Source organism: Lycium ferocissimum, chromosome 7, assembly GCF_029784015.1.
Source record: "Lycium ferocissimum isolate CSIRO_LF1 chromosome 7, AGI_CSIRO_Lferr_CH_V1, whole genome shotgun sequence".
Classification (NCBI taxonomy): domain Eukaryota; kingdom Viridiplantae; phylum Streptophyta; class Magnoliopsida; order Solanales; family Solanaceae; genus Lycium; species Lycium ferocissimum.
In genome coordinates, this window is record NC_081348.1 from 51,033,211 (window position 1) to 51,047,644 (window position 14,434).

A 14,434-nucleotide genomic window follows, 5' to 3' on the forward strand; every position below is an offset into this window, starting at 1 on the left:
TGGGATTAATCCTTCAAAGGATACTTGTAGTTCTTCAAAGAACATGCACTTGTTTTGTAGACGGATCTTCCTTTTCTTATGCCATAGGATGCTTCCCAGGTGCATGACTCGAATCCCCCTCCATTACGCTATCAAATATGTCTGTCAACTTGACAATTCAATTATCTTGGTCTTGCATATATTTCGTTAAGTCACCAACCGCCTTCGTCAAGCTCGCAAGTTGTTCTTTAACAATTGAGGTGTTAGTCATCATTGCTTGGATGGCTTGTAGATGATGGAGCAAAGCGTGGATTTTTCCTCAAACTGAAATTCGAAAGGAAAAGATTTCGTGGAGTGATTGGGGCAGATCTGGTGATCAAGGCATCATCTTCATCTTGGATGATGAGATTCTTAGTTTGGAGTGGGCTAAGCCGAGCCAACGTCTTTTCAACGATCTCAGCGATATTCTCTCCTTCTTCCAATCCATCTGGAAAGACTCTTGCCCCCTTTGAGGATTGAAGTTCAAAGACAGGAACTGATGCGGACGGCACTTGAGATGCTTGTTGTCCTAGTAAGTTTGCTTTGTTCCTAGTGACGGGTCCCAAACTTCTCATAGTAGTTTCCAATATGTTCTCCACCTCAGAGGAAAACTTGGAATCAGTAGTCTTAATAGCAGTAGACTTGGAGTTGGTCTTCTTAGATTCCATTTTAGTGTTCTTGCGAATTGATGATTAATGTGAAGAGATTAGAGGTAGAGATGGCCCCACTGGGCGAGCCAAAATTTGTAGCCAACAAATTTCCGGGTCTTAGAAAAATAAATAATCAAGACAGGAAAATTGAGTAACAAAATGTAGTATTTGATTTCAAGAATGTTGAGTGTTACAATCTCTATATAATCCTCTGATTCTCCAACAATAATGTAAACTATGTTGAAACTTGAATTTGATTTAGATTCAAGGGCTTCAGCAGCTTGATCTTGAATCTTCGTATTTGAATTTGGATTTGGTATTTGCCACGAACAAGTAACTTGATCTTGAACACCTTGATATTTGTCTTCGTTCTTAATCTTGAACTTGAACTTGAACTTGAACTTGAGCTTGAACTTGATTGCTTGAATGCTTAAACTTGTAGCTTGTAGAGAAATATGTAGACTTTGATCCACGAGCGCTCTTCTTGCTTCTTGTTCTTAATCCTCCTCCTTTTGTGAGTTGTGAGGACCCCTATTTATAGTTTTAGGGAAAGTATAGCTTTCTGATTTGATTGGCCAGAGCATGTCATCCGTACATTTTGCATGATTTCATTGGCTCTTTAATTTGACCTGGATTGCCACCTCCTTTGACATGTAACATGGGCCTGAATTTTAAAATGGGCTAATAGCTATTTGGACCTTGGGCTATTAAAGTGGGCTCATCATTTGGAGCGCAATTAAATGGGCTAGCCCAATGTATTTAAAATTGGATGATTACCCAATCATATTAGCCACATCATTTGGACTATTTCCTTGAACTTAATATAGTCCAAATTAATTTATGGATTTAAATCCAATAAAATTTATATTCCTACAGTCGCTTTCCAGATTATGTTGAGTGTCGAAAATTTTGCCTTGTCCGGCATAACTTGTATGATGTTATAATACATATGCTAAAATTGGACGTAAACTATAATCTAAATTATGTTGCGCTAAAAATGCTCACACGCAAAACATAACAAATTTGAGGGGCAAAAACTAAAGGGCAACCGAAATAGGGACATTTGTGCGATCGACCTTCCTTTAATAAAATCGTAGATTTTTATATAAATTTATAATTGTATAAAAAAATAATTAGATAGGTTTTTAATTTTACCAAAATAAATCAAAAAGTATCAAACTGTGCCGAATAAATTTATGTGTACACTATTCTTTATATATTAAGTTTAAAAATAATTAAACATTAAAAAAATTAGCCTTGGGCCTGGGATGATGGAAAAAACTTTAAGCCAATAGATAATTAACATTCAAAGTCCCAACTCCGAAGTCTATTATGCCTTTTCTACTGAAACTAAATTAGTTCTAGTATCTCGAATAGTAACTAGTAAGCTATAAGATATTCTAATGATTTTGAGTAGCAAACTACAAAGTATTAGATATCTTTCCTCGATTAAATTTCTCTTATTAGATACTTAATCTTAGTAGACTTAGTTCTTGAGTTTCATGTTGATTAATTTCTTCCAGCTCATGCGATAAAAATTGTTTGTCTTTGTCTTAACTTGTTTTACTCTTGATTCATTATCTTTTAAGCAGTAACAATTCTAAAGAATTTTTGCCATGCCAAAGTCATACATAAGTATGCATGATATCGTGTTCTAACTTCTTCTTGAGGTTTTTACATGATGTTTAAAAAAAAATACCGAAAGTTAACTGAATCATACCGATACCAAAGAGAAACAACGATATGGGACAGTTTCGAAATGTCTAATTTAGGTTATACAAATTTTAAAAAAATGAAAAAATGAGATAGTATAAATTTTATAAAATAACCGTCTGAACATTACTATTGACACCCCTAGTTCGAAGAAAGAATAAGTGATATGGAGGATTACGTAACAACCAATGTAGTTAATATTTTCTTTTAAAAAGTTAACACTTTTGACCTTCCAAATACTTAGTCAAACATGCCATTAGTCGCACTAGTGAATCAGTATAAATTTTGATAGTCGAACCAATGAATCTGACCTAGTCGACTAGTGAATTGGCGTGAAGATGGGTTAATCGGGCTAAGGAATCGGCACTGATCTAAATTAATCCACTAGTAATATATCGAACAAATATAATCATTGTGATAAATAAAGTGGAGTTATTCAGTTTTATTTTATGTTTTAAATTAATTAAAAATGGGAATATATTTTTTAGATTTTTTCCTCTAATGGTCGTTGATAGTCTTATCTACTCTCTTTATTTCTTTTTCTTCGAATTAAAACTACATAAGTTTTCGATATTGTTTTCGAGTTGCTAACTCAAAGATTAATAGCTACTAAAAAAACAATTCAACCCTTAATACTGGAAGGCAGAAGTAACTCTCTTAATAGAGTATTGTAGGAGTATCATTTATGAATATATCAAATTATTTGATATAAAGCCCTACTTATTACATATTTTTCTCTCGATTAGATTTAATAAGTTGATTCAACTGCCACTTCGAAAATGGAATAATAACAGGTATAGAATCAATAACTTAAAAAAAAAAAAAATCATTCCTGATCTTATTCAAGAATAAGCCGTAAAGTAATTACAATCGACTTGACAATAAAAGCTTCATAAGGTCGATCTCTCAAATATTTTACGTAAAAGATGCACTAAATGAAAAAGGTACATCTTCAAATGAATAAAAAGTTATTCCACACTCGATTTAAGAACTTAATAAGGTAGATCTCTCAAATACTTTACTTAAAAGATGCACTAAATGAAAAAAAAAATACACCTTTAAATGGATAAAAAGTTATTCCGCAGCCAGGCAAGTATTTACCCTTTAAATGTAGCCCTTGTGAAACTTTTTACTTTGTTGCCACTCTCATAATATATCAAGTTTTCAAGACTACTTGATATATTACATATAATAGGTGCAACAAATTTCCTAGATATTACACCCTTCTTATCTGCTTTCATCTTCTTCATTGCAGCTGAAGGTGGAGTTGCCATAGTAGATACTCGGTTATATGCTAACAGATTTGTTCCTCTGTCTAAAGTTGTGCCGCACCACTGAATTCTCCAATTTCTTCAATAGTTGTCTGCATGAAAGAACAAGAGATTGATAGATAGGTTGTTCTTATTCAATAATTTAGTTACCTCAGTGGCGTCAGTCTCCACTTCCATTGGCATAAGCTTGGAGTATATGCTTGGTTTAGTCCTTCTTGTAGGCAGGGGTAGAGCTAGGTAGCCTCCGGGGGTCATCCGAACCTCCTCGGCAAAAAAATACATTGTATATATGTCACGCCCTGAATCTGCGCTTGGATGTAACACGGCACCCGGTGCCTGACTTCATGTGATCGAGCGAACCAACTGGCTGGCTGAATCAACAATAGGTAACAAAACATACTAAATGCGAAAATAAAACTAACACATGTTGATATACTAAAAGTCTATCCGTATAAATCACTGAATGTAGAAATAATGAACAAAGTCTGAACATAACAAAGTTGTCAATCATGGTTAACATAAAATAAAAAAAGCATGCGACTCTGACTGACTACTACACTAGTCTATGGCGCCTCTGAAGAGTACTAAAAATACTGATTGTTTACCGGGACAAGGCCCTGGCATAACTATCTGTCTAAAATACTGAAAACATGACTGTAATAAGGATAACGCCCCGAAAGAACTGGGGCTCACCGAGCAGCTGATACGAGAATCCTAGTGAGCCGATCCATCGTCCAGTAAATCAATACCAAAATCGTGAAATGCAGGCCCCGGGCAAAAGGGACGTCAGTACATTTGAATTATACTGGTATGTAAAATAACTGAATGAAAGAACTGTAAGGGGGTGCTCGAGAAAGGATAGCCCGAATCAATAAACATGTATATATAATCTGAAACTGAAACTGATAGCTAATAACTGATAACTGAAGTGAACAAAGAAGTAAAGATAAGAATACTTCCTGTTCTGAATGGAGAATCACCTGTTTAACAGAGATCAAAATCTGTGGCCTCAGGCCCAATATATGTGCACAAATCTGTGGCCTCGGGCCCTAGTATACGTATACATAACTGTGGCCTTAGGCCCAAAACACAGGTGTTCAACATAAAACAATTCACAAAAAAGAACTAAGAATCGTGCTGAAAAGTACAACACTGACATACTGAACAATGACTCACTTAGACATGTATTCATGAACTGATTATGAGACTTGAAGCTTTAACTATTTATAAATGTGCTGAGTATTCTAGACTGAAACTCATGGGTATCAACACAAGTCTATATTGATTACCTACTAAGTTCACAATATTCAGAATGATTATCAAGAACACGACACAACTATATTCTCAAAGGATAGAAGTTCTGAACTTTTCATGAACTAGGGCATAATCTTTATTTCTGATGCAACTCGTAATAATCAGGAAGAACGAGGCGTGGTGAAGATCAATAACATTCCCACACATATATAGTTAGCCATACATACTTGTAATCACTCCAATCTAACGAACTAAACTGCTTCTCTGACGAAGAATACCAAAACTCTAGTTTTGAATCACTTGAGAAGGATTTACTTTGGAAATCCTATGTTTTGGTTGAAGAATCATGTTACTAATCATGAATTAATGTTATAATTGCTTAGGAATTGTTAGAGCGATCTTACCATGACGTTGAAGGATCAGGAAAGGAGAGAAACAGCTGCTTAGGGCTTTAAAATGAAGTTGCAATGTCAAAAATGACATAAAATCGTCTAAAGGTCACGTTTATAGGCCTGGGGAAAAATACCCCTTGGCTCGCTGAGTGAGATCCAGGGCGAGCTCAAACCTCGCTTTGGCCCTAGCTCAACGATATCCCAGCTTGCTTTGGCGCCTGCCAAGCGAGCTTCAGTAAATTGGGCATAACTTTTTGTACAGAGCTCTGTTTGGGCTCCACAATATATCATTGGAAAGGTATTTCAAAGGGCTACAACTTTCATATTTTAAGTTTTCTCAAATTCCTAATATATTTTCACGAAATCAGTCTGGAAGACAGACCTTTCATAAACTTAGTCCATTCTATTGAATCTTACGCACCTCACTATTTGTCTTGATTCCAAAATAACTATTTCCACCCAAACTCATCCCAATGGGATTTCATATGGCTAAAATGTCACTTTTAACACTCATTTAACACATTCACACTTAATTCGGATTACGGAGTGTTACAATATATAAGGTTAAAATTACTTTTTTATGTATATATAGTATGTGTTAAAATCCTTTAGCTTCTTCATGTATCTACTTCTTCATATATTTGAACCCCCTGGATGAAAATTCTAGCTCCGCCACTGCTTGTAGGGCAAGGAGTTCAACCATTTTGTGATTTTGAACTTGTAAGTTTTTACAATAGCTAGTGATCCAATTACCATTTGAGTCTCCTATGACTCCTCCAATTCCACCACAATTAGAAGAGGAAGAGAGGGCTCATCAACATTCAGCCAGGGGAAAATTTATAGGTTAATTATGGGGCACGTGAACCACGGTCTCTCCGTAAAATTAGGTATTTTATGTATATATTTTTTAAGATTGGTATAATATATAATTATCTTCTAGCGCCTATGCTATAAGAAGGTTAAATGATTCACTTGGTTGAATGTTGAGTTATTTATCCCACCTAATACATTTCTTTTTTTTTTTTTTTGGTTGACACCCATTATCTAGAAATCCTAAATTCGCCTCTGCATTCAAACTTGTAATAACTAGGATGGGGGGAGACCATTTAATTATAACCTCTTTCTGAACTGAAGAGACATTTCTACTATTAGTAGTATATTCATATTCAAGTGATCTCATAAAAAATTAATTGGGTGGAAATAGTGTTTTTATTATTTTTGAAAATATTTTGGTTACGGTTGAGCCAAATGTGCCACAGGGCGAAAGGTAAAAATTGACCAATTCAAAAAATCGCTATGTAGAAGTATATGAAGATTATTTATGATACTCAGCCAATATTATTTTGATAGATGATGGAGTGAATTAGGTTAAGGCCCAAATCCATCCAGAATTTCTTTTTCTGGAATGAATTGAATGGTAGGAAGTTTATTGTGGGAACAAAGCCAACAACTCCATAAGTGAAGTCAGAAAGGGTAAAGTGTACACAAACCGTATTCCTACATTAGGAGGTAGAAAGGATATTTCCGATAGACCCTTGACTTAGGATAAAGCAAAAATAAAGCAGGACAAAAAGGAAAAAGATATAGTAACTACAACGAAACATTACGCCAAGCAAATAACAAGAGACAATAAGGAAAAAGATCAGTTTTATCAAGGGTTTTGAGTGACCAAATTCATTCAGAGTTTATAACTACTTGTAGTATTGAGGTTGATAAGTTGGTAAATTGATTTGGTTGTAAATAAACCATTGGGTTTTAATAACCAGTAAGGTAGATCATAATTGGGCTAGTGATTGGATATGATGATACTGGATGCTTTCTTTTGTTACCTCTTTAAAGGAGAGAGAACCATCACTTCACTCAAAAAGGAAAAAGAAGAAAAAGTACATTTAACTCTATATTCCCAATGCCTTTTAAAACCATTGTACTTATATTAGTATCATATAGTACTTGTTAACTTTCAGATAATTTAACAAGTTGTAGCAGATTATTAACGTGGTTTCAGAGCTAAGTGGAGTCGAAGGAATCCAATTGCATCCCCTTTTGGAGTCTAGGGAATCCAATCGCATCCCCTTCGTCCGAAAATTATACTACAAAAACAAACTTGCTTGGTTATATATAAACTGTTATAATCTCCTCGGCATGCAAGTATTTTCAAGGAATTGCACATTCAAAAAACTAACTCAGAACTTAAGTGTAAAATATGGCACAACAAATCATTGTCCATGAAGTAAATTTACTAGCTCAGACAAAAAACTTGATTCAAATAACATCGTAAATTTACTAGCTCAGACAAAAAACTTGATTCAAATAACATCAACATTATCTTGCTAGTTACCACAATAAAGTAAAATTATCATCTACACTAGCTATTCTTATAGAAAAGACAATGGACAATTTTCCAAGATTCAGAATGGCATGCATCCTCACTGGTCACCGGGCATGCTCTTAATGATGTCGGAATCACCTGAAGAGTTAAAAATACTACAATCAGCAAAACTCTTTTCTAACGATAGTCAAACAATGCTAAAATAAGTCTGGGTGAAATCTCACCAGGGTCAATGATGCTGAGGCAGCAGACCCTGTAGTATTTACCACAAGCCGTCCCCAAATCTACATTGTCTGAAACAAGGAAGAGATATTAGCACATAAGTTCAGTGACAGTGTATAATACTGCCAATCCAAAGATCATCATATACACAAGTAAGGACTGAACGAGAAGGAACTGATAATCAGTTGAGTAATTCATGGGCTTGAAATGGAATAAGCCACAAAATATAAAATTCAGCTTAATGTTAGTCCTTTCATGAAAAGGAGAAACAAACTTTTGCCCTTGAATCAGATGTGTAATACAGATAGCCCAGGAATTAAAAAGTTACATCAGCAACCGCCAAAAAGAGTTCTGTAACCTTAAACGGCACATCATTCTTTTTAGTCCTTACCACTAAACCAAAGCCCTAGGGCAGTTATTAACTTATTCTTCACACAATAAAAACTAAGGACAAGAGCTCACAAAAGAATGCATGAGCCAGCACAAAAAAGTTTTAAGAAAAAACAGATACTCTTAAGCACACACAAACTCTTATGAAGACCTCGTCACTGACAAAGCATTTATATTTTTCCAGGAAACAATTTTCATTGTTATATTCTCACCGCATTTCAAATAGCTATCTCCAGAATCAATATCTTCTTTTTGTTGCGTTATACACCTTGATTGCTCAGGCTTAGTAATAGTTCCATAAACATAAAGTCTATCTAGCTTTCACTAGAACGTAGGAACTATGTTTTCTAAATCACATATAATCATGACTTTATCAGGCCATCAAGCATTTGTTTTTTTACCAAGCAGTCATCAAAAGGAACTTTAATAAAACACTTTCAACAGTTTGAACAAAAGGTACTGAAAAACCAAATTAAATAATTCAGATCCTGACAAAAAGGAAGTAATTTATTTATTGGCACACACTTTATTTATTGGCACTCACTCAGTCAAAACAGCAACTGATATTTAAAAACATTTCAAAAGCACCGAAAATACTGTTCATACACACACAGATGTACTTACTTCCATTGTAGTGGTGGACTCCAACCTTTGCCAACATGGCATAATACTCTATCTCAGACTTCCTGAGAGGAGGGCAGTTGTTGGCAATGATGATTAGTTTTCCTGTAATTTGCCAAAGCAAAATTTAGAAACCCGTAGTACATCACAGTCAATACAACTTCGTCGTAACAGTAGAAATCCTTAATCAGCAACTAAAGATTTTTTTCCTGGTCAATTTATGAAAGATACAATCTCCACAATGCCGGAAAACAAGAGCCTTCAACAGGTAATTACTATTTACAAATTAAACGCATCACGATTCTCATTATCAATCAACACGACCAACAACAAACAACGTCTTAGGCCCAAACAAGTCCAGTCGGCTATAAGAATCCCCACTAACCATGTTTCTCTATTCAATCAACACAACCATGGCCACAAAATTATAATTTCTCATTAAACATTTACCTTGTAGTTTCCTAACCTAAGTTTGAACTATCACCAGCAAGAAATCGAAATACATGGGATCTAAGCCTAGATAAAAAGTTTAAAACACAATTCCTATTTCTTGTAAAACAAACCCCTTATTTGACTATCTATATCAGCTCCTAACACTACTTTAATCAAACATGAACATACATTTTCCAGCTGCAGAGCTTGGCAGACAATGAAATGAAACAAATACAACCAACATATTCCAAACAAAACCCATATTTGTACCATCTACAACTATGCATAATAATCTGCTAAAGATCAGCTCTGTAACGCTGCATTAATCATATATTAACATATATTTACCAGCTAAATAGCTTGACATACAATGAAAGTGCAAACAAAACGCATGTTTGACCATCTAAAACTCTGCGTTTTTAACACTACTTTAACCAAACATTAACATATATTTCACAGCTTCATAGCTTAACATACAAAGAAATGCAAGCAAAACCCATGTTTGACCATCTACAACAGTGCATCTATCTAATCTACTAAAGATCAGCTTTTAACATATATTTACCAGGTGCATAGCTGGATATAAAGCCCGTTTGGATTAGCTAAAAAAAAAGTGGCTTTTAAGCATAAGTGCTTAAAGTACTTTGTAAGTGCGGAAAGTTATTTTATAAATAAGCAGTTACGTGTTTGGATAAAAGTACTTGAAGGGTTTTTAGAAGAAAGGGTAGTATTGGAATTAACAGAAAATATAAGGGATAAAAGAGCAAAGTTGTTGGTCAAACCAAAATGGCTTTTAAGCCCCAAAAAAAAAAAAAAAAGTTGGGGTTGAGCAACTTCTTGGTTTTGACTTATTTTAAGCACTTTTTAACTTAATTTAAGCTGTTTTCTAGTTTACCAAACACTTAAATAAGTTAAAGAATGCCTTATAAGCTGGTTTGACCAACTTATAAGCCAATCCAAACGGGCTCATACAATGAAATGAAACAAAACCCATGTTTGACCATCTACAACTATGCATAATAATCTGCGAAAGATCAGCTCTTTAACGCTGCATTAACCAAATATTAACATACATTTACCAGCTAAATAGCTTGACATACAATGAAAGTGCAAACAAGACCCATGTTTGACCATCAACAACTATGCATAGTAATCACTACAGATTAGCTTTTAACACTACTTTAATTAAGCATTAACATAAAACTATCCGCCGCATAGCTTTGACATAACGAAATGCAAACAAAACCCAAGTTTGACCATCTACAACTATGCATAATAACCTGCGACAGATCAGCTTTTAATCAAATATAAACATAAATTACCAGCTGCATAGCTTGGTATACAATGAAATGACACAAAAACAAACAGCAAATATGCAAAACCCATATTTGACCATCTAAAACTATGCATAATAATACGCTAAAGATCAGCTTTAACCAAGCATTAACATATTTGACCATCTAAACCTATGCATAATAATCTGTTGACGATCGGCTTTTTACACTACTTTAATCAAACATTAACATACATTTGCCGGCTGCATAGCTGACACACAATGAAATGAAACCAAAAAAAAAAAAAAACAAATATAAACAAAAACCATATTTGACCATCTAAAAATATGCATAATAATCTGCTAAAGATCAGCTTTTTACACTACTTTAATCAATCTTTAACATAAACTTACCAGCTTCAAAGCTAGACATAACAATGAAATGCAAACAAAACTCGAGTTTCACCATCTACAACTATGCCTAATAATCTGCTAAAGATCGGCTTTTTACACTACTTTAATCAAACATTTGCCGGTTGCATAGCTGACACACAAGGAAATGAAACAAAAAAACCAACAAATATAAACAAAACCCATATTTGACCATCTAAAAATATGCATAATAATCTGCTAAAGATCAGCTTTTACACTACTTTAATCAATCATTAACATAAACTTACCAGCTTCAAAGCTAGACATAACAATGAAATGCAAACAAAACCCGAGTTTGACCATCTACAACTATGCATCGTAATCTGCTAAAGATTCGCTTTTATTACTACCTTAACCACACATTAAAATAAAATTTACCAGCTGCAGAGCTTGACATACATTGAAATTAAACAAAAACCACATCTACAACTATACATTATAATATGCTAAACATCAGCTTTTTAACACTACTTTAATCAAACACCAACTATATAGCTTGACATACAATGAAATGCAAACAAAACCCATTTTAGACTATCTCTACAGAGCTTAACACACAATTAAATGCCAAGAAAAAAACAACCCACAAATTTATTCCAAATATCGTTGGTTTAAGGTGACGCTCGTTAAAACGGAGGGAGTATTTACCAGCTAGTAAATATACAATATAAGCTGAGTTAAAAAACTAACCTTTAGAGTTTCTAAGGGTCTTAAGAACAGTCTTATAACCCAATGTGTATTTACCACTCTTCATAACCAAAGCCAACCTATTGTTAATGCTCTCATGGGTCTTCTTCTGCATTCAAAAAACAAAAAAAAATGCTGCATTTTCTTGATTTCATTATTAAATGAAAAATATAAAGATTAATGCTTTCATGAGGTGTCTTTTTCATTCAAAAAAGATCTCTTCTAACTACTACAACAACAATTCAACAACCCAAAACATTAACATACATTCACCAGCTACAAGAGCTTGACACACAATTAAATGCCAAAAAAATCCACAAATTTATTCCAAATTAAAGTTTTTAAAAATTAAAAAAAAAAAAGACAACAAAAAAATGCTGCATTTCTTGATTTCATTATTAGCCTAAAAATAATATACAGATTAATGCTTTTATAGGTGTTCTTCTGCATTCAAAAAAGATCTTTTTAAATAACAAATCAACAACCTAAAACCCAAAAACAAAAAAATGCTGCATTTTCTTGATTTCATTTTATATTATAAAGCAGAATATATAGAGATAAATGGGTAGATAGAAGAGAGATTTTTTACAGTTTTCTTGGCGGCAACCATGGTGGCTCTGTTTGTGCAAATGCGTCGATGAGCGTTTTTTCTTTTTTTTTTTCTTTTTTTTTTTTTCCCCCCCAGAGCACTACAGAGTGAAGTATGAAGAATAAGATTAGGGTTTTGTGCAAGAGTAATGGGTTTATGGGCCTATAATTATTTTTGAGTTTAAGGGATTCAAACCAAAGCCCAATATGATGGCCCAATTTTATGTCCTTCAAATGGGCTGGGCTTTAATTTTTTTTTTTTCCTTCAAAATCGAAAGTTATGCATTAAGGCCTAACTTATGTAGAATCCTACAAAACTATACCGGATAAGGGATAAAGTGGCATAACTTTATAGATACTATGCCTTAAGGCATAACTTTACCCCGAATAGGCATAGTTTATCATGAAACACTGCCTTACGATTTTTATTTTTATTTTACGTTGCTGGGTTTCTCAGAAGTTAGGTATAATTTGCTATGAAACTCTGTCTTGCGATTTTTTTTTTTAGTCACTTAAAGTGTTGAAGGACAAAAATTTAAAGACCAACAATTTGAGAGACAAAATTAAAGACCACCCCCAAAATAGGGAATTTGTGTGAATGACCCGTTGAAATAATATTCATTGACCACTTTTCGGTCTTGTCTTTGAAAATAATTACTGTTCTGAAATTTCAGGGGAGTAACGAGTGATTATTTTTTAATTATTGGGCTGAAAATAATTATTTGTGAAGTTTGAATAATAAGATTAGGTTTTTGAATGAGTAATGACTTTTGGGGACAATTTTTATTATTTTAAAGTAAAATTTTCACAAATAGATACCTTTTAGCTCTCCTTCTAACAACCTATAACTACATGTTCTACATTTACAATTCGTAGCTAGCAGGACCATATTTAGTAGTAGATGCGTCGACTTAAATATAGGATAAATATAGCGGAAATATACACGCTGAGAAAACTGAAAGTGCTATATTTATGGAAACAAAATCTATTCCAATTTAAATTAAAATCAGTTTTTAATGTTCCCTGATTCACGCAAATATCCTCCCATTCCATATTTGATCTCATATCTCATTCAAACAACTAACAAATTCAAAAAAAATTGAATTCAAAAAGTACATTCATATTTTTAACCAAAAAAAAAAAAAAGATTCAAAAAACTCGTTCATCAAAAAACTTTGAAAAATAACAATATCAAACTAGTGAAAAGAGCTCGTTTAAACCACGAATATATATTTGAATTCATCCAAATATCAAATTCAAGTTGAGTTCATAATTGAGGTAACAACGTTTTCACTGTAATTTTTTTTTTTTTTTTTTTTTAGTTTGAAAAATATAGTCAAAATATATGAAAAATATATCGAAATATAGTCAACAAACTAAGTAATATTGAACATAATAATCAAAAACACAATTAAAATATAGCCAAAATATAGTCATAATTGAGTTCATAATTGAGGTAACAACGTTTTCACTGCAACTTTTTTTTTTTCTGAAATTTTGAAAAATATAGTCAAAATATATGAAAAATATATACTAAATATATAGTGAATGGGGCCGAATAAGTAATATTGAACATAATAATCAAAATACAATTAAAAATATATTTTTATATATGAAAAACAACTATTAAAATATCAATCCAAAACATTAGGAATTGAAAATTGGGTTCTATACCTCTAGTCCTCATCGAAAGTAGAAGCTTAGCCATTTCACTTGAATCTAACAAAAAACAACCAAGGACAAACAAGGATAATTAATTATTTAGAGTTATTCTTTGATTCAAACGGAAAAAAAAAAAAAAAACGAAAATATAAGTTAAATACACGGTGAAACGTAAAAATCAAAGATAGAATCTTACCTTTTTTTGGGAATTAGATTTGAATTTGTGTGAAATTAATGAGTAGTTAATTAGAGATAAACAAGGAAGTTGAACTATTGTAAAAGCTCGATTTGAAATTAGAGGAAATTAAGGGATATTGGGCATAATGACGTGTATTTAGAGGGATAGAGAGAGGGACGTTTTTTTGCTTAAATTTAGGGGTGTGGGTTATTAGATGAGTAGTAAAAAAGTGAAGCTAATAAATATGTATATTTTAGAACTAAATATAATTATTGTAAAGTTTAGTTATGTTCCATAAATAGGTAATAATGTAAGCTATACC

At 33.1% G+C, this 14,434-nt stretch overlaps 1 protein-coding gene across 1 annotated transcript; it reads right to left on the reverse strand.

The window, feature by feature from the left end:
• Positions 1–7,577: 7,577 nt before the first annotated feature.
• On the reverse strand, positions 7,578–12,435 carry LOC132065588 (large ribosomal subunit protein eL30). The gene is made up of 5 exons (XM_059459037.1): positions 12,274–12,435; positions 11,688–11,793; positions 8,864–8,965; positions 7,852–7,920; positions 7,578–7,765 (listed from the first exon to the last, which is right to left on the reverse strand). The coding sequence occupies exons 1-5, from the start codon at positions 12,292–12,294 to the stop codon at positions 7,725–7,727; spliced, it is 339 nt and encodes a 112-aa protein (XP_059315020.1). The 5' UTR covers positions 12,295–12,435; the 3' UTR covers positions 7,578–7,724.
• Positions 12,436–14,434: the final 1,999 nt, after the last annotated feature.